Source organism: Lutzomyia longipalpis, chromosome 2 (assembly GCF_024334085.1).
Source record: "Lutzomyia longipalpis isolate SR_M1_2022 chromosome 2, ASM2433408v1".
Taxonomy (NCBI): domain Eukaryota; kingdom Metazoa; phylum Arthropoda; class Insecta; order Diptera; family Psychodidae; genus Lutzomyia; species Lutzomyia longipalpis.
In genome coordinates, this window is record NC_074708.1 from 4,689,040 (window position 1) to 4,707,852 (window position 18,813).

General features: G+C 34.9%; 2 protein-coding genes and 1 non-coding gene across 3 annotated transcripts in view; all 3 read left to right on the top strand.

The window, feature by feature from the left end:
* The window catches only part of LOC129788782 (LIM domain only protein 3), a 28,552-nt gene extending 10,291 nt beyond the window's left edge, over nucleotides 1-18,261 (top strand). Inside the window, exons 2-4 of the mRNA XM_055825116.1 lie at nucleotides 10,893-11,149; nucleotides 11,235-11,360; nucleotides 16,451-18,261. Coding sequence (XP_055681091.1) covers nucleotides 10,893-11,149; nucleotides 11,235-11,360; nucleotides 16,451-16,811 — 744 coding nt within the window. The 3' untranslated portion in view covers nucleotides 16,812-18,261. The remainder of the gene's footprint in view (nucleotides 1-10,892; nucleotides 11,150-11,234; nucleotides 11,361-16,450) is intronic.
* Nucleotides 1-18,813, top strand: part of LOC129788711 (mucin-5AC) — a 1,053,002-nt gene that overhangs the window by 256,728 nt on the left and 777,461 nt on the right. The window lies entirely within an intron of this gene.
* On the top strand, nucleotides 9,070-9,141 carry Trnat-cgu (transfer RNA threonine (anticodon CGU)). The gene has a single exon. It is a non-coding gene; the product is annotated as a tRNA-Thr (tRNA).

An 18,813-nucleotide genomic window follows, 5' to 3' on the forward strand; every position in this document is an offset into this window, starting at 1 on the left:
CTAATTCATTGATTTCTTTACTAAATTCTAGATGTTTTATTCTTGATTACTTTAAAATATATTCAAAATTTCAACGAATATTATTAATTATTCCGAATTTTTGATCTTTATTCCGAATATTTTTTATTTATTTGTGTTTTTAAGAGTTAGACTTTATTTCAAAAAAATCGTTTGAATAATTTTAAACTTAAACAACTTTAAAATCGAACACTTTATGACTAATTAATTAACTAAAAATCCATTTGAAAAAAAAACAAGGAAACATTTATGAGCTCAATTTATTATTTCTTCGACATCTCTCTGGCACAACATTTTAATCTACTTTTTTTTTCTCGCATCACCCCTAATTTACTTCAATTCCCTTTACTCATTTTGCTCTGTGCGCGCGCGGTGTCTGTTTTAACTATCGTATAAGTTTTGTGAAGCAATGTTTAAACACAATTATTTATTAGAAATGGCACGTATCCAATTAGAGTGATAAGAATGTAATTATGTTATGCTTCTATGGAGACGAAGTACAACAAAATATTTTTACATGAATGTGTGCTTATACATATATTATTTAATTATTTCATAAAAAAAATATAAATGTACATTTACAAGATTGAAATAATTAAGCAAAATCGCTGAAAAAGTGTGTGTGTGCACAAAACAAATAATTGGTTCAAAATGAAAGTCAATCATAACGCGTCCAGTTATTAGAGTTGGTATACCACAACGCGGATGGGTCAGTCTATGCGTTGTAATTTAATTTGTGAGTAATATTAGTAGGCAAAGTCGATTTTTTGTAAAATTTAGCAATTTGACAGATTAAAATGCTTATATCTTAAGTTCTATTAGACCTACAGAAAGTCAATCATAACGCGTCCAGTTATAAGAGTTGGTGTCCCACAACGTGGAAAAGTTTATTTATGCGTTAAAATTGATTTTTGAGCAGTAACTATTAGGCAAAGTTGAATTTTTTTGTGAAATTCAGCAATTTGATGCATAAAAATAGACATATCTCTAGTTCTATAAAACCTACAGAAATTTCGTGACTAGTTTTGGAAAGGTCTTGAAATAAGCTATAATTTGACATATATCTCAATGATTTTCAAGGTCACCTCTAGAACACAAAATGGCGGATTTTTGTTTCACAAAAAGAGTTTTTCGCATTTTTCGTCCTCAAGGAATGGCTTTAGAGGTTTATGATGTTCTAGAAAGTTGTAGAGTTTTGCAAAACCTTTAATTTGATACCAAATTGAGCAAAATCGGACAAGCGGTTCAAGAGATATGGCTCTTAGAACTTTTCAAATGTAAGAATTTTTCAAATGGCTATATCTTCTAAACGGCGACATAGAATTTCTTCATTTTCGGACTGATGAAAGATATTGAGTCATGCTACAACATATCAAAATTTAAAGGAAATCGATGATGGCGATTCGGAGATATAGCCCCTTAAATTTATGCAATTTTTGTTTTTGATTTTAGCGCCTCTTGCGGATGTTTTTGAAACTTGGAATGTTCTAGACAGTTGTAGGGCTTCTCAATACCTTTCATTTGATACCAAGATGGTCAAAATCGGTCAAGCCGTTCTCGAGTTATATCGAAAAAACACTTTTTGCTTTGAGCCGCCATATTTGCTAAACGGCTTGACCGATTTTCAAGTATGAATTATTGATGAAAACGTCTCACTGAGCTCTACAACATACTAAAATTTCAGACCTCTAGCTATAAGGGAACTGGTTGACGGTGTTTCAAAATGGCGGACGGCGGCCATCTTGGATTTTAAAAATGTAAAAAAATGAAATTTTACACCCACATTTCTATAGAAAACTTCAAACCTGAAGTCTCTATCTGTTACCATTCTCGAGATATAAGGCAAAATGTGGAGTCCGGGCCGGCAGGCCGGCCGGCAGGCCGGCCGGATCAAAAATTTTCCACCACCATTTTCGTAATGTGGGATGTCTAAAACGTGCTCATACCAAGTTTGAGCCCGATCTGAGGTGGTCGGTTTTTCCGACGATTACAATACTTGGTGTTGGCCACGAAGTGGAACACCAACTAATTTCTTGACTAGTTCTGGAAAGGTATTGAAATAAGCTATAATCTGACATATATTTTGATACATTTCAAGGTCACCTCCAGAACACAAAATGGCGGATTTATGTTCAACAAAAACAGTTTTTTGCACTTTTCGTCCTGAAAGTATGATTCTAGAGGTTTCTGATATTCTAGAAAGATGTAGATAATTGCAAAACCTTTAATTTGATACTAAGTTGAGTCAAATCGGACAAGCGGTTCAAGAGATATGGCTCTTAGAACTTTTCAAATTCAAGAATTTTTCAAATGGCTATATCTTCTAAACGGCGACATAGATTTTCTTCATTTTCGGACTGGTGATAGATATTGAGTCAGGCTACAACATATCAAAAATTCAAGGAAATCTAAGATGGGGATTCGGAGATATTGCCCCTTAAAGTTAGGCAATTTTTGTTTTTGATTTTAGCGCCTCTTGCGGCCCTTTTTAGAACTTGGAATGTTCTAGACAGTTGTAGGGCTTCTCAATACCTTTCATTTGATACCAAGATGGTCAAAATCGGTCAAGCCGTTCTCGAGTTATATCGAAAAAACACCTTTTGCTTTAGGCCGCCATATTTGCTAAACCGCTTGACCGATTTTCAAGTATGAATTATCGATAAAAATGTCTCACTGAGCTGTACAACATACTAAAATTTCAGACCTCTAGCTATAAGGGAACTGGTTGATGGTATTTCAAAATGGCGGACGGCGGCCATTTTGAATTTTAAAAATGCGAAAAAATTAAAATTTACACCCACATTTCCATAGAAAACTTCAAACCGGAAGTCTCTATCTATTACCGTTCTCGAGATATAAGGCAAAGTTTAGAGTCCCGGACGGCAGGCCGGCAGGACGGCAGGACGGCAGGCCGGCCGGATCAAAAATTTTCCACCACCATTTTTGGAATGTGGGTTGTCTGAAACGTGCTCATACCAAGTTTGAGCCCGATCTGAGGTGGTCGGTTTTTCCGACGATTACAATACTTGGTATGCCACGATTGTGGTATACCAACTAATTACTTAATTAATCAGTAAATGATGTTTGCTAAAGTGAATTAAAATTACATTATGTTAATTATTGCATTAATATTTGCTTCAATATATACACAGTATATTAGCTATTTGTGTACATAAAATGTTGAAAAAATAAATAAATTTTCCTTTGCTGTTTTCACATATTTTTGGGGGCGAAATAATATTTATATATAATTATTTATCTAACCTCTAATGTGAAAAAAAGGAAATTGCAAGTGAAATTCACATGTAGTGCAAAAATTATCACACATTTCACATTTATATAGTTCATAATGTATGTATATAAGTTACCTAAATTAAATATGAGTTATTAATGATATAGTAATAGTCATATACTCAAAATTTAACGATTGGCACGATGAAAGATTTCACCTATAATGAAGAAATTGGGATCACAGAAAAAAAACTTTATGAAAATTAATTTTTCTATTGAGTAATATGCAGTTAAATTAGAAGTTAAATCTCTCCGCAATATTTAATTGCCTCTCACTCAATAATTAACTTCACTCTTTCCCCCCCACTTGCACCGTCCCAACTAGCCATTTAACAATTTATTAAATAACTCCACATCATTGGGAGGAAATAAATTCAATATTTTTTGATTTGATTTATGGACCGTTTGGAGCAAAAATTATAGTCATATATATGTATTTTTTTCACGTTTATCGTAATTAATGCTGCACGATGTGGAAGAGGAATTAACTCAATTTTATTTTTAAATTTTTATATTTTTTCTCCTCATACTCCAAATTGCACCTCGTCAAATAATTTTGCAGGACAAACAGCACAAAAAAAAATAGCAAGTGTGAAGAAGTCAATATTGATATTGAAATAAATTTAAATCTGACATCAATAAATAATTTTTTTGGGTGTTGTATGTTGTCCCATGAAGAAAGTGATACGTGTACGTGCCAATTTGGACTATGGGCAGGAAAAAAAATGTATATAGGAGGGTGTTTAACAAATATTTTTTCAGTGCATTTAACAAGCTGCAAATATTTGCAAATATAGCGCACAAAATTTATGCAAATTGGGAATGATTGCGTGCATTGGAATTAATTTTCATAGAATGCGTGTGGGTGTATTGAATGAGACAAGAAGTGATTTTATTTTACTAATATTTGTACCAAAATTCTGGAATTTAAATAATTTTTTTCTTCAAACTATTCAAAAGTTTTTCGGAACTTTTGGAAAATTCTAAAAGAAAAATCTGCAAATCAAAGTAAAGGAAAATGTAGCATCTACTAAACATCAAGCTTTGGTAGCAAATGAACATGCAGCTACATATGCCGAGTGTTTGTGGAATGAAAAGTGATAGAATTGAGCTGATGAAAGAGTTTTGTTGTGTGAAATTGTATACTCCTTTGCCTCGGCACATGGATCAATTTAATTATGTATCCACGTCTGCAAATATTCGCATAGATTCTCGTGTCCCATTAGTTCCAATTCCTTTGTGCTGGTGACAAATTCATCGTCCAAATCGCACCCACAGCACACCATTGCCGCATTTTGTGCCCAACAAATACAACACTCTCATACACGGCAAAAAGATCTCCCCCGCATTACACTCTAAACCATGGGGATGGTGAATGCATCATACGCGTGGGGGTGGTGCGGTTGTAGGCCAGCATTTTCACTCATCGATTCGCATTTGGAATGCGGCGTGCATGGTGCGTGTAAGACGGCCCAGGGGATGGGGCTGGGGGGCGGAGGGAGGCGATGTATTCCTATTTTAATAAATTTAATGAATGTATCTGACACCTCGTGTCTCTGATTGCCATTTGAAACCATCCTCTAATTAGTGTTATTGCACACACATCACTCTCCGTTGCAAAACCAACCCTCGGCATCATCGTCATCGGATTTACATTTATTGTGCTCCTGACACATGATGCGCTGCATACTCCCCCGCATTCCTGTGCAGCACTACCCCATCCCCTCTCGCAATATATATAGAAACAACCCCCGTGGCTCCCGGTGTGCTAATAAGGCACGAGTCTCACTCTCATACCAAGTGTATTGACACAATATTAATGGCCATTTATGTACATTTATATTACATAATCTGCAATTTTGCCAAACGCAGAATTCAACACACAAACACACCAATTCATCAATTCAACCACCTCAGAGTGTGCATTCGCATAATTTCACTTGTTTCTGCACAAAATTGGGAAGCACAATAGATTAAAGATTGCAATTATAAAGGTGGGGGGAAAATTTTTAAATAATTTTCTTTGTATTTCATTCTTTTACTTTTCTGAAAGAAAAAAAATTCAAGGAAGTTGCAAAATAATTTAATTCAAAGCTTTCAAATGTCCTACAAAGGCCCATTAGGCCCGTATTACGTTTTATCTAGAGAAGATTGGGTTAATTTTTTCAAGATATTTTCTTCTAAATGTAAGATAAACTTTTGCTAAATATCAGAAGGAGAGTTAAACTAGAAAAGTATTAAAATAATATTTATTCCATAAAAAATTACTAAATATCTAACCAACACGAATAATTAGAACTAAAGTTTATTATTTTAATAACATTTTTAATGAAATATTGATTCTAATATTAGGAACAAGTTCATTTTATATTTTTTAAAAATACTGTATTAATATAATGAGCTTTATACGTTTTGGTTAAAATGTAATGAGCCCTTGAAAGATTTCCTTGTTAGTTAGCTAATTTTTGGCACATAAAAGAATTCTTTTATGAGACCTCAAAAAATGACCAAAGAGGACTCAAATGTTTCTTTTTGTGGACTCAATTTCATTCTAATGCGTAGAACAATTTTCTTTTTCCTTGATTCAAATTTTGTCTTTTTGAATGTTGATTTAAAAAAAAATAAAACTGCGTTCATCAATGCTTCATAATCTTTAATCTAAAGTCTTGCAAATAATTCTGAGAATTTGTGTCCCTTTTTGCAAATCAACCCTCACGACGGCAAGGTCTTACGTGTGAGAATTTGAGTAAGACGAATTGTTGATATTTGCTTTGGTCACCAATAGAGAGACCGATAGAATTGTGCTGTGTCTAATCGATGAATTGGTATGTTAAGCTCGTTTGTGGGCTCCCCGCGTCTGCAAGATTGTGCCATGGAGTGGAGTTGATTTGTAGCAATAAATCAAATTGGCGCATAAATTCCCATCAATGCCATCTGGCCCATTGCTGGGGCGCGCGTGAAGAGGCGCAACACGGGGGCCCCGCGATGGTGGAGAATTTTGTATATAGCATATCAAGTATGCTGGAACGTGTATTTGCAATAAATAATGCGGTAGCGCGCGAAATTTCCCGCCAAAAAGTCTCCGGTCCTCTAAATTTGTGTGACATCTAAATTTCCTTCATGTGTCTCCCGTCCCCCGATGGACGAGCATAGCCACGCATGTACACACACACACTGTATTTCCACCCACTCTCTGACCAGAATGTGGAGAAATTCACTTGTGTTAGGTCCTCCAAAATATGTCACTTCCATTTATGATGCAAAACCATATGATTTAATTACCAAGAAATGCCACGAAATTATACTCACAAAACCAAAGAGAGAAGATCACATTTCAGCACACACATTCTGCACAAATTCATCCCACACACTGATTCACATCAACACGGCAGGATAAATTATATATTTCTCCCCCTAGAAAAGTATATCTTTCTCGTTGGGTTTGGGGGAGAGACTTAAAGCATTCGCGATATATTTCTTTTGGGAGTAGAGCAAAGTCTCGTGAAAGTGATTAAAAACAGAAACTAAGCAAGAGTGTCATTTTCAAAGGAATTCCTCCATCATCTCATCGTGTGGCAATTTTCATTTATTTAACCATCTTGTCAGCAAATCATTTTAATGAAGATCTCTCTCAAGAGTTTTCCTTCTCTCTCAATTATTCTTCTAACATTTTGATTCTTTTTCTTTAATAACTGTGAGGAACTCTTCATTCAAAAAAACTTTGCAGTGAAGCTCGTCCAGTTTGATGAAGTCTGTGGGTAGAGCTTAGGTCACTACATACTCAATCAAATCACAAATAAATTCTCTTGTTGAAATGCAATATGAATAATAAGAAAGACATCTTGAAATTCTCCGCAATAACCCTCCCACGATGAACCGCAATGATTCATCTAAAAGTTGTCTGGGTCAATGATTCCTCTGTGCAAAGTGGCACGAGTCCAGACATTTTTACAAGAATTTCTTATCGTCTGTGATAGTAAGTTTCTTTTCTTTCTTTTTTCTACGCACTTTTGATAAGAATTTTCTCCCTGTACCCACCCACACACATTGAACCATTGAACAAGTGATGAGGAAGAAAACTCCCAAGAAGAAACCGGATGATACATTAGCATTTACATAGTCAAATTTGTGATAATTTGAACCAATTTACTCTTATTTTTCTCCTCTAGCTAAAATGACTGATTTGTGGTTTGTTCATCAGAAAAAGATGAAAAAAAAGTCTCGAATAAATATTAAAAAGTCGTGACACGAGGCTTTTAACACATCTTGAGTCATGCTTGGTTGGTAAAACAACCCCAATGTGCGTGGATGTGAAAATCAACCCTTGAAATTGCTTCTCACACACACCAAGTATATAAACACATCCCGTAAAATGGGAAAAACACTGCAATCTCTGCTGCAGTTGCAGCGTGATTTTCATTTCTGATGTTGCATTTAAAGGGGATTGCAAATGCGGAATTTTAAAACTAAAGAATTAATAAAATTTATTAAAATTAATTGAGAAAAGACTTATGAGAGGAATTTGGGAAATTTAGGACGGTTGGAAATAATTTTTATTGCATTACCAATCTGAGAATTTACTCAAAAAAAAATTGAAGAAAATGTAAGGAAAGCCGTAAAAGGACTTTATTCATTTCGAGGGTCACATAATCTCATTCTTATTACTTACAGAGACCAAGAAAATCATACAAAAAATCAAAAAATCTTTGAGATCAACATAAGGAAATTTAAATATTTATTCTTGAATTAATTGTAAGAAAATTCACCTGAAAAAGTGCTAAAGTCACACCCCTATTCTAAGTCATTTTTAGTAATTTTACAATGAAACAATGAGAGTCTAAAAAATGAATAAAGTCCTTTAAAAACAACCATTAACATATATTTTTGTGATGTAATTTTGCTTCATCCTAGCCTCTTAAAAAATCCTAAAATGTCTTTAAAAAATTATGTTGTAAAAAATCTAATCAATCAAAAAAATTTAACCTATTAAATAACCAATTACAAGCCCCTCAAAGAATTTTTTTCTTGATGGCACATCGTCTGGGCGAAAGAGTGAGATGCTAATTAACGCTGCTGGATGCTCCTTCAAGAGGGTCTCTCTGTGTGTGGAGGAAGCAACATTAAAAAATATGCTTAAAACACTTGACGCATTGCATGTGCGTTAATCTCTTCGACAGAAACGGATTTAGCATAGCCACATGTTGGGCTCACAGAGGCTGTTTTTTTCTTCCAACGAGTGTGCTAGTAGAGCACCCACTTGAGAGAACAAATTATAAATCCAATTATCCCTTAATTAGCCACCCCATTTATTATAACTTTTTTTTATCACATAATTTTTGTCACTAAAACGTCTGGGAAATTTTTTTGAAATTTCTCTGTGTGTGTCTTGATATTTTTCTTTGATTTTCTATCCTTATCAATGAATTGAAATCTGCGCGTTTTCTTCATTGATTTTATAATATTTTTAAAGACGATTTATTTCCGTGTATGTGTGTGTGAGAGAAAGAAATCAAAGAAAGTGCCTGAATGACCTCTAAATCAATTTAATGTTACTTTATTGATGAGACTGCAAATTATTTTTATGCTCTCCCAGCGGGAGGTGCAATTTGATGTATTTATGGGAATTTAATCATAAAAATGCTTAAATCCGTTAGTTTGGTGCAAAAAATTCAAAAGTAATGCGCAGAGAAATTCCAGTGTAAATTGCTGAGGAAAATACGGAGAATCCTCTTAACGAACTATGAACGATTGGATGGCAGTGCCCGGGTAGCTCAGTGGCAGAGCACTGGTCTCGTAAACCAGGGGTCGTGAGTTCAAACCTCACCTCGGGCAAATTCTTTTTTCTTTTTTACTCCTTTTTATCAACTTTTAAGGCATTCTTTGCAATAATTTAGCCTTTCTGAAGGCTTTTTGGGGAGATTTGATTAGAAAAACTTAATTTTTGAGCTAAAAACTGTTCAACGAAATCTCAAGTTTCATTGCAACTTTGTGAGTTGCATGCGATTAGGTTTCATGCGACTAATTTAAACATTACGTGGTTGCTTTGAAAGTTCTTCTGAATCAACTTTGTTCTCTTTTCAAATCTTCAAGAAATCATTATCGGATTTTTTATCATTCTTCCTGTACCCCCTTCCCTTCCTCACACACCACTGAAGCCATTAAAAGATAATTAAAAGTGAAAAAGTTAACTCTTTTCCAGTCATTTTGTTGGCTTGAAAACGTGCGCGAGATTTTCGCTGGAAATTCTCGTTGAAGTTAACCCTCAACCTGACCACCCCCAACCCCACGGAAGAAACTTGAAGGACTTTTCAGACCCATTTCATGGGATTACACATGTCGCGATGGGGGCTCCCAACCACCCTTCTCTCCAAAATAAAAATTCTCTCCCCGCTTCCTGACGAGAAAACTCCCTGGACGTGAGTTTGTTCGCAGCGGGTGGCCCACTGAGTACCCCATCCCCCAAAGAAATGGGGGCTTCCACCCCCGTTTCTGCCTCGCATGGAATACATTTCAAGCGTATAAATCTTTTCCGAAAAAAAAAGTTTTGTGTATTGTTTTATCGCTCTTTTAGCTCTGTGAAAAGTTCTGTGTTTTCCACTCTTTTGCCGCTGAATTTCCTTTTCTCAAGGGTTTCCCCATACCCCCAACAATCCCCTCCTCACGTGTGTTTTGTTGTGTAATGGAGGGTTGATTGCACTATTTGAACAACTTTTTAATGTTTATTGCAAAATTTTGTGAATTTTTTTTTGTGACTCAACGTGGAGTCGTTAATGTTGGGAAGGTGCTTCATAAAGTGCTTGAAAATTTGCGACAGAATTTTCGTGCCTAAAAAATTGCATTTATATACTTATTTATATATAAGGTGCTTGCTATATATTGTCAAAATAAAATTCTTCTTTGAAAGGATTCAAATGAGGTCTCGAAAATTAATTTCAAAATATTTTAATAAATTAAAGATTTTTAATTAAGCATCTTACTTAAGTGAATAAATTAGATTTTAATAGAATATTTCAGCATAAATGAACGTTGCATGAGAAAACAATCGTAATTGTTTGAATTTTCAGATAAATCTGTTCCAGCCACAAATTTTTTTTTCTAAAAATTCAAACAATGACGTCACCCAATATATTTTTTGTCTCTTTCAATGTGGAAGCATTAAAGCTTCGAATTATTTACAAGGGATTTTTCTTACGAACTAAATTATAGATTTTTTTCTAGGAAGATTGGGAAATTCAATTCAATTTCAAACCTCTTTTAAGAATTTAATTGATGCGAAGGTTGGTTGTTTTTGGGAGAAAATCGATTGTGAACTGTGGAAAAAAACTCTTGACTTTTTTTTTTCTCATTCCCTGAAAAACACGAAAAACTTTTCACGCGCCCAGAGAAACACTAAATAGCGTTAATTACCTACCCTCACCTCTACCCGCGCACTCATAGTTAGTTTCCTAATGGATTTTCCTCATTGTTCTTATCCCCTAAATACCCAAAAAGAAAAAAAAGAGAAAAAAATAACTACAAAGATTAAGGATGGAAAGGAAAGAAATTAAATGATTTTTTTGTGGTTTGTTTTCTTTGTGTTGCAGATGATGACGATGGATGTAACCAAAAGTGAACCCCAATCGGGGGTTGGCGGCGGTGGTGGTGGGAATGGTCAGAATGCGAATCAACTATGCGCCGGGTGTGGTAAACACATTCAGGATCGGTATCTGCTGAGAGCACTGGATATGCTGTGGCACGAGGATTGCCTCAAGTGCGGATGCTGTGATTGTAGATTAGGTGAGGTGGGTTCAACACTCTACACCAAAGGGAATCTCATGCTCTGCAAGCGCGACTATCTAAGGTGAGACCCTCGTTGTATTTTGCAGCAATTAAGAGCGCATTTCTCCAATTTCAAATTCAATTGCTTTCCCCCTCATCATTCGCAGGCTGTTTGGTAACACGGGCTTCTGTGCAGCCTGCAACAAAGTCATCCCGGCATTTGAGATGGTCATGAGGGCCCGAAGCAATGTCTACCACTTGGAGTGCTTCGCCTGCCAGCAGTGCAATCACAGGTAAATCAACACTCAACCCTATACAACACCCCGTACTTGCCACACCAACCCCTATATATATTTCCTTCAAATGCATTCAGTAATCCTCCCTCTTGGGGGACACGGGGTGGTATCGCTATCAAAGTACATAATCGATAATTATCGCATTATGACACGTCAATAACTGACAAAAGCACTCGCCCCATATGCTCAGGCGCACTCATCCCCCTGAGGGGCTAAAAGCCCGCAAAGACGCACATACACGAAACAAGCAATCACGACTGTGTCATTTTCAATTACATTTATTGCACTAATCACCGTATATGCAATCACACAGAGAGCACCAATGTGTGCGGGGAATCATCCCCTTCTCCCCCCGTCCTCCCCGTTGTGCGATTTGAACCAAATTTACGATCAACTGCATGGATGCTGCTGCACCCCGCGAAAGCGCCATGAACAGCAAAATCGCGCGCGGATTAATTCGCCAAAAAAAAAAGTGGCAAAAGAGTCACATGGGAAAGGGCCATTGTCAGAATTTATCAAATAAACCATGAATCGCGGCATTTTTAGCGCATCCCGCATGTGGAATTAAAATGCCACCCCCACACACACCCCCTCCCACGCTTCCCTCCACCCGTGAACAGTGAAACCAGACAATTGAGTGACTTTGCATCGGAAATTGAGAGGAAAAATATTTACAAAATATTTTTTATGCATGTTTTACTTCACCACTGAGACCGAATTGATTGTGTAATTGACTCTTTGGTGGCGTATTATGTAAAAATCTCGTTGTTTTTTCAACGAACATTTTTCCATGATTTTCAAACGGGTTTGGGGGGATGTAATTGGTGAATGTTAACCCTATCAATAAGGGAAAATTTATTCGGGAAAATCACGTGAAAATTATTAGTTTTAAATATTTAATTTTTGAGGAGAAAATATTGGATTATTCTTGGAATATTGAATATTTTTTGAGAAATTTTGGGAATTATAAGAGATTTTTAAATAGTTTTTGGGATTATTAATTGGAAAATTAGTTGAGAAAGAATAATTTAAAAAATACCCTCAAAAGACAAAGAAAATTAAACGCAGGAAAAAAAAGAATAAAAATTTTAACCCATTTTTTCAGCATCTAGAATTTTCGATTAATTTATTTCAAAAGAATATTTTTATGTTTTTGTTTTATTTTAAATATTTTTCTAGAGTGGGACCCCAGTACAACGACCACTTGGTTGAGCTACTCTCGCGCATTGAAAATAATGAGTGTGAAGAGTACATCCGAGTGGTCGTTGTACTGGAGTCCCACTGTAATTCCCATGTAATTCGTTTAAAAATAATTCTCACTTGCTATAGTTCGCAAATCATCAATTGAATTAATTTATTAAAATTAAAAAAATAAAATCTTTTTAACACGAGAAAATCGTAAAAGAATATTTTTAAAAGTTCTGTTGTTCAAAATACCTGAAGAACATAAAATATTGCTTCGAAAAGTCGCATATTTGGCTTAATTAAACTTAATTCTTCATAGAAAAAGATATGTAATAAATCGCAAAAGAAACAGCTGAGAGCAGCGAGCAAAGATTTGCCCAAAAATGTAAACAATGACGTCACAAATTGTGATTTTTGTCTCTTTACAAAAAAAGAATCCTATTACAAAAATACATTGGCAAAAATTATTAACGAAGCATAGCGTGAATGTTTCAAGGTATGTTTCATGCATTTGAAGAGATAAAAAATTACAATAGTAACGTCTACTTTTTCCCAGTGAAGTTAATTTGTTGGGCGATTTCTCATTTATTTATTTCTTTGATTATCTGCAGACTTACGCGTGTCTTGTGTATTTGCTTAAATCATTGAAAAGGTCTTTTTGTAATTTTATTAGCCAATAATGGGTTAATTTTCAACATGAATTATTTCTATTTATGTATACTTGACTAATCAAAATGAGCATAATTATATAAAATCCTTTTGATGGATTAAATGCTTTTCTCGTGGCACAGGAATAATATTCCCGTCCAGTGGACCGAAAGAATTTCGCATGAAGTGAAGAGAATAGAAAATTAATCAATTGACTGAAATATTCCCCAAAATGTGCCTGAAATTCTGCCTGAAAAATTTATTAATGCAAAATCGAGTGAGAAAATGAGATAGAGCATAATTGTGTTATTATGATAATTAATTGACACAAAGTGTGTGGTTTCGTATTATTTTAACGCAATAATACACCTCGTCCAATCCCCAATGCCTAAATGCAATTGAATAGAGTATTTGTGGGTTGATTGGGTGCGGGGGATGAGGGGACGATTGGTGGCCATGGAGGAATTTCGCATGAATCGAATTTCATTTTCAACTGCGGATATGCGAAACACATGGATTGTGCTGGGGAGGGGGGGAAGGGATGGATTTTGAAGTGGCGTATATTGGCACCATTTATTGAACAAAACACTATTTTTGGGGGGTCGCACAGGGAGACAAAGGGGGGGGGGATGACTCTCCTAAAATATACATATGTATAATACGGCGGCGATAGAAATCCCACCATCATTCCCGGAATTCTCTCGCGGAAATTCAGTAGCGTATAAATCATATTTAATTACCATATTTACAATTAATCTTTATACAAATACATCCACTGCCGCACATACGGCAACAATGGCCAATTCGGTTTGGCGCGCGAATTGGATTAATGGTCCAGCGTGGGTGGGCTACATAATGTCGCGAATAACACGGGTGGGACCCATGAGGGGGTGACGTAGATGCAAATTGAATAGCATTGGGGTCCGTGTGATTTCATTCACAATCTCTAATGTGCATTTAATCTCTCACTGAGAATGTCATCCCAAAATTTCCACCATTGCACCTTTTGTGTGTCTTTTGGGTTAGAACTCTTTTTTTTCCCTCGAATGGCACCGAGTCTCCCCTACATTTCCATCTTCTCACACCCACAACCCCTTCCTCTGACTCTTGCTGCAATATTCATACAATTGTGACTCCAATACTAAACTAATATATTTTTCATAAATTTTTTTCACTCCTTCCCCGCGAAAAAAAATTCCCGCACTTTTGGTCCGAATTGCAAATGAAAATGAATAATTTCTCTGGTCGAAAAAAAATATACATATTTTCTATACAACCCTCAGAAATTGTATAAACAAGTTTGTATATATTTCATATAAATAAAAAAAAAATAGAGGAGTGAGAAAAAAATATTCACGAGGAAACAATATGAGAGAATTTAAATGAAATATTCATAAACGACTCCCGTCGGGGTAGTTTTCTCGCACTTCAGAAGCGCAAATATTTGTTGATAAATTTATTTTTCTTCACACGTTTTAACGGGCGAAAAATTGCTTTTTGAACGTGATGATAAAAAAAAAGATATTTGAATTTCAGGGTTTTTTGTTTTTTTTTTATCTGTATTTTTTAATAAATAAAATTATGTTTGTCCGATTAAGTAATTCGGTTTTGCATGGGGATACATTTGAGTAGAGATTGTGGTTGGGGAAAAATCGTTTATTTTATTACATACGGAAATATTGAGTTAAAATGCAATCAATCCACTGTTGCAACAAACACGCCTCGTCGTCTCACGAAGCACTTGACGTAATGATTTAAATTAGGAAATCCATTCTGACCTATTTGTCACTAGAAAAATATTTAATGATTTAGAATTTGATATTATGAACAGGAAAATTAATAAAATATTTTTCTTTAATATAATATACGATCTTAAGAACTTTGAGTATTTTCAATATTTTTAGAATAATTCAATAATTTAATTTAACTTTGCGAAATTATCAAAATATTTTTTTATAAACTAGTCGGTTTCTTGTGTTCAATGGAACTTGTTTCGTATTTTCCATGTTTTATCAAACTAATTTTAATTTTTTACCTTCTGTAGTATTTATTTTAAATTATTAGTTTATCTTCTGCTGAACTTTTTCATGATTTCTCAAACCCTTCTTGTTTTTGTAACGGTTGCGTATAAACATAATCAAGGGGATGATATAACCTCATTTTCTTTGAAGAAAAGTCACTTTTTGTTGAACAAAATGTATGAGGAATTCTCGAATCTCGCTCAATCTCGACCGATTCCCGAGAAACACTTTAACTTTTTTTATATTAATAATATTATTTCGATGATGAGATAGGGATCAATCGAGAGCTAATTAAATGTACTTTCGATTGCAAGTGGAATTGTGCAAACTGAGCCCTTCTTTTGATCGGAAGAAACCGCTGCCTCACGAAAAGTACTGATTTCTCGGGGTTGGGCATCCCCATGAACATAATGAAACACACATAGATTCTACTGAAGAAGTTACGAATTAATAGTATTTTGAGGATTTTTAGTATTTGATTTACACGTTCTGGGAAATTCTATTCCAGCTTTTTATTACTTAAGATTTTCTAAAATTTTGTGTTTGTTTTTATGTCTTGTGTTCAGCATAAACTATTTCAATTCTTCATGATTTTTGGATTTTTTTTTCTGTTTCTTCAACTTAAAAGGAATTCCTTTGTAATTTCTCGTATTTTATGCAACTATTCTATTACGATATACACGATTTCTTTGAATGTTTTTCTCATTAAAAACCAATTGAAAGAATTTATAAATTTCTCAAATACAACATTTGCTGATTGATGCAACCACCGTGTCCGCAATCACCACCCAATGCTGCACGAAGGGCAATTTCAAGCCTTTTTCACTCCTCAATTTTCAGCTTGATTTTTACCCCCGTAACAGCAGCTCCAGAGGGCGGGGGATGAGGGTTTGGTTTGGACGAGAATGTTCAGTTTGAAAATTAAACTGGTGAATTGGGAATGATGAATTCCAAGGGCCAGGCGCACCCCCGAATAGAGCAAAAATTGCACCCCGAGGCGCTACATAAAACCGCAACATTCTATTCTAAAATTTAACAGTCTCTGATTGAAGGTTGATACAAAATGTCCATGTGCAAAAAAACCAGCAGCCACAATCTATTTCGCGAAAGTCAGAGTTTTTTTTTGTAGCAGCAGCAGTTGGGAATGTAAAAATGCAATCCCCTTTCGTGCTGCGGGAAAATTGACAGAAAATTTAATGGGGGTTTGTTGGGCATTTTTTTTGTTGTTCGCAGGTTCTGCGTGGGTGATCGCTTCTACTTGTGCGAGAATAAAATCCTCTGTGAGTATGACTATGAGGAGAGGCTGGTATTTGCATCAATGGCAAATCATCCCATGCTGAAGCGACATGCAACATCCCTGGCCCAGAATGTTCCACCACAGAGTCAGCAGCAGAGCTTAATGGCTCTGGGGCATCCAGGTGGTGGCAATGGGGCCCCAGTGGCGACAATGGCACAAATTGGGGCACAACAGCGTCCACCGGGGGATCACAATAACAACCAGAATGCCAATAATGCAGCCAATCAGTCCAATGGACCACCACCACCATTTGGGACTCCAAGTCATCTAAAGCAGACTCTCGGGACATCAAGTTAAGTCCTGAGCTTTATTTTTAAATCCTTATTTCTGTTTTCATATCTTGGACAAGGAGTTTAGTGTGAAAGGGAGAACAATGCAGTTCTCTTGTTTATTTTTCACAAGGAAAACCCTTTCATGTGATTTTCTCAAAATTAATTTTTACAAAATGAGAAGAAAACTGAAGAAAAGGTCCTAGAATTTACATTGTAGGATGGTGCGAAATGCCGCCATGTTGATTTATTATTAACTTGAGTCCTTTGGCAGTTAAGGATAATTAACTGGCGGTCTATTTCAAAGCTTTCAACGGATCCGAAAAGAATAAAGGATCAGAATGAGAAATTTTAGTTGATAAGGGGGATCTTGCAAATCCTAACTATGTCTATAATATAAACATATAGACTCTATGTGGTCTCTGTAGGAATGAAGATCAAGAGGATAATGTCCCTTAAATGAATTCCCAAAAAAATCCATCAATGAAAGGAATAAATTCTCCTAATTGAATTCTAAATTGTTAAGACTATTAGTTTGTTGTTGTTATTAAAAAAAAAAAGATTACCTACCTTAATCATTGTAAAGAGAACAAAAAGACGATAATTTTTTTTTGAAATGAAGATTAAGAATTTCAAAATAAACTTTTACTCTCTAGTCAAAAAGTAAAAACATTAAAAAAAAGATTGATTTTGCGGAAAATATTCTTGGCTATGAAGTCAAAAAGATCTAAATGAGTTTTAATTTTATAGATCTGCTAAATCTTCTGTCGAAGAATTACTGATAAAAAACGAATTGTTAGACAGGAAAATATTTTCCACAAAATTGATCCTAAAACTTCAATCTTGACTGCATTTTCAAAAGAAAAGAAAAACGGTTTAAAAAATATACAAATCATATAATCTAAAAAAAAATAATCCAAAAATAATCTTTCGGAAACTTTCAAAAATTTCTCTTGAAAAAGCTCTTTGGAATTAAAAACAAAAATATATTTAAAAAAAATGAAATAATCACAACATAATAAAAAAAATTAACCATAGAAAATCGCTGTACGACAATTTTGGAAAAAAAAAATCTTCTATGACAAGAGATTTATTAACAAAAAACGGAAATATCAGTTGATTTCATGAAATATGTATAACTAATTAAGACCCCACCGATTAAGTTAAACAAAAAAGGATGTACCCCAGGATAAAGACAAATTTGGTTGTTGATTAATTTTTTAAATACATAATGTATAAAGATTACCAATTAGATGTAGAAAATTTTCAATTGTATTTAAATTTAAAAAAAAAAAATGAAAAAAAAATCATTAATCGGTAGTCGAGGTATAAAAAAAAATAATAAAAAATAAATAAATTTCATGTGGCATTGTAAATATTCTTCAGAAAAAAAGCGAAAGGTGGAAAAGAAAAAAAATGAAACGAAGAAGAAACCAAAGACAGTGAAATAAATTATGAAAGAAAAATTGAAAGAAAAACATCGAATGAATTTTCTTTGATTGCCTCTTCAGCAAAAATCACTCCACACTTGGACTCTCCTCAGCACCCCGGAATGATGAGAGATTGGGGGTGAAAAGGGGGATGGAAAATGGCTTTATTGTGTGAAAGTCAATTGCCGGGAAGACACTCTCATGTGTGTACGATGGTTGTGCTATACTACGAATCTCCTTTGAGGGAATGGGGATGGAGGGAGAGACATTTGGGGATGGCTTTCCCAGCACCACTGAAGAAAGTTTTGTCGTCTTCCCAGTCATCTTCTATTATAAGTAAACGACTATTGTGTGTAATAAATTCATACACGAAAAGTTATATCAGACAGAAGTTCCATAAACACACATCTATCTCTGAGCATTTAATATTATAAAGACTACCCTGGGGCTGTCACTTGAAACCCACCCCCGATGCTCTTCTCCCCTTCGTTCGATTTCTCTCACACATAGAAGAGAATAATATGTTCTCTGGAAACCGGCGAAATTCATACTTCTCCATCCAGGAGTTAAAGACAAAAAGCTACATTAGGAGAGGTTTTA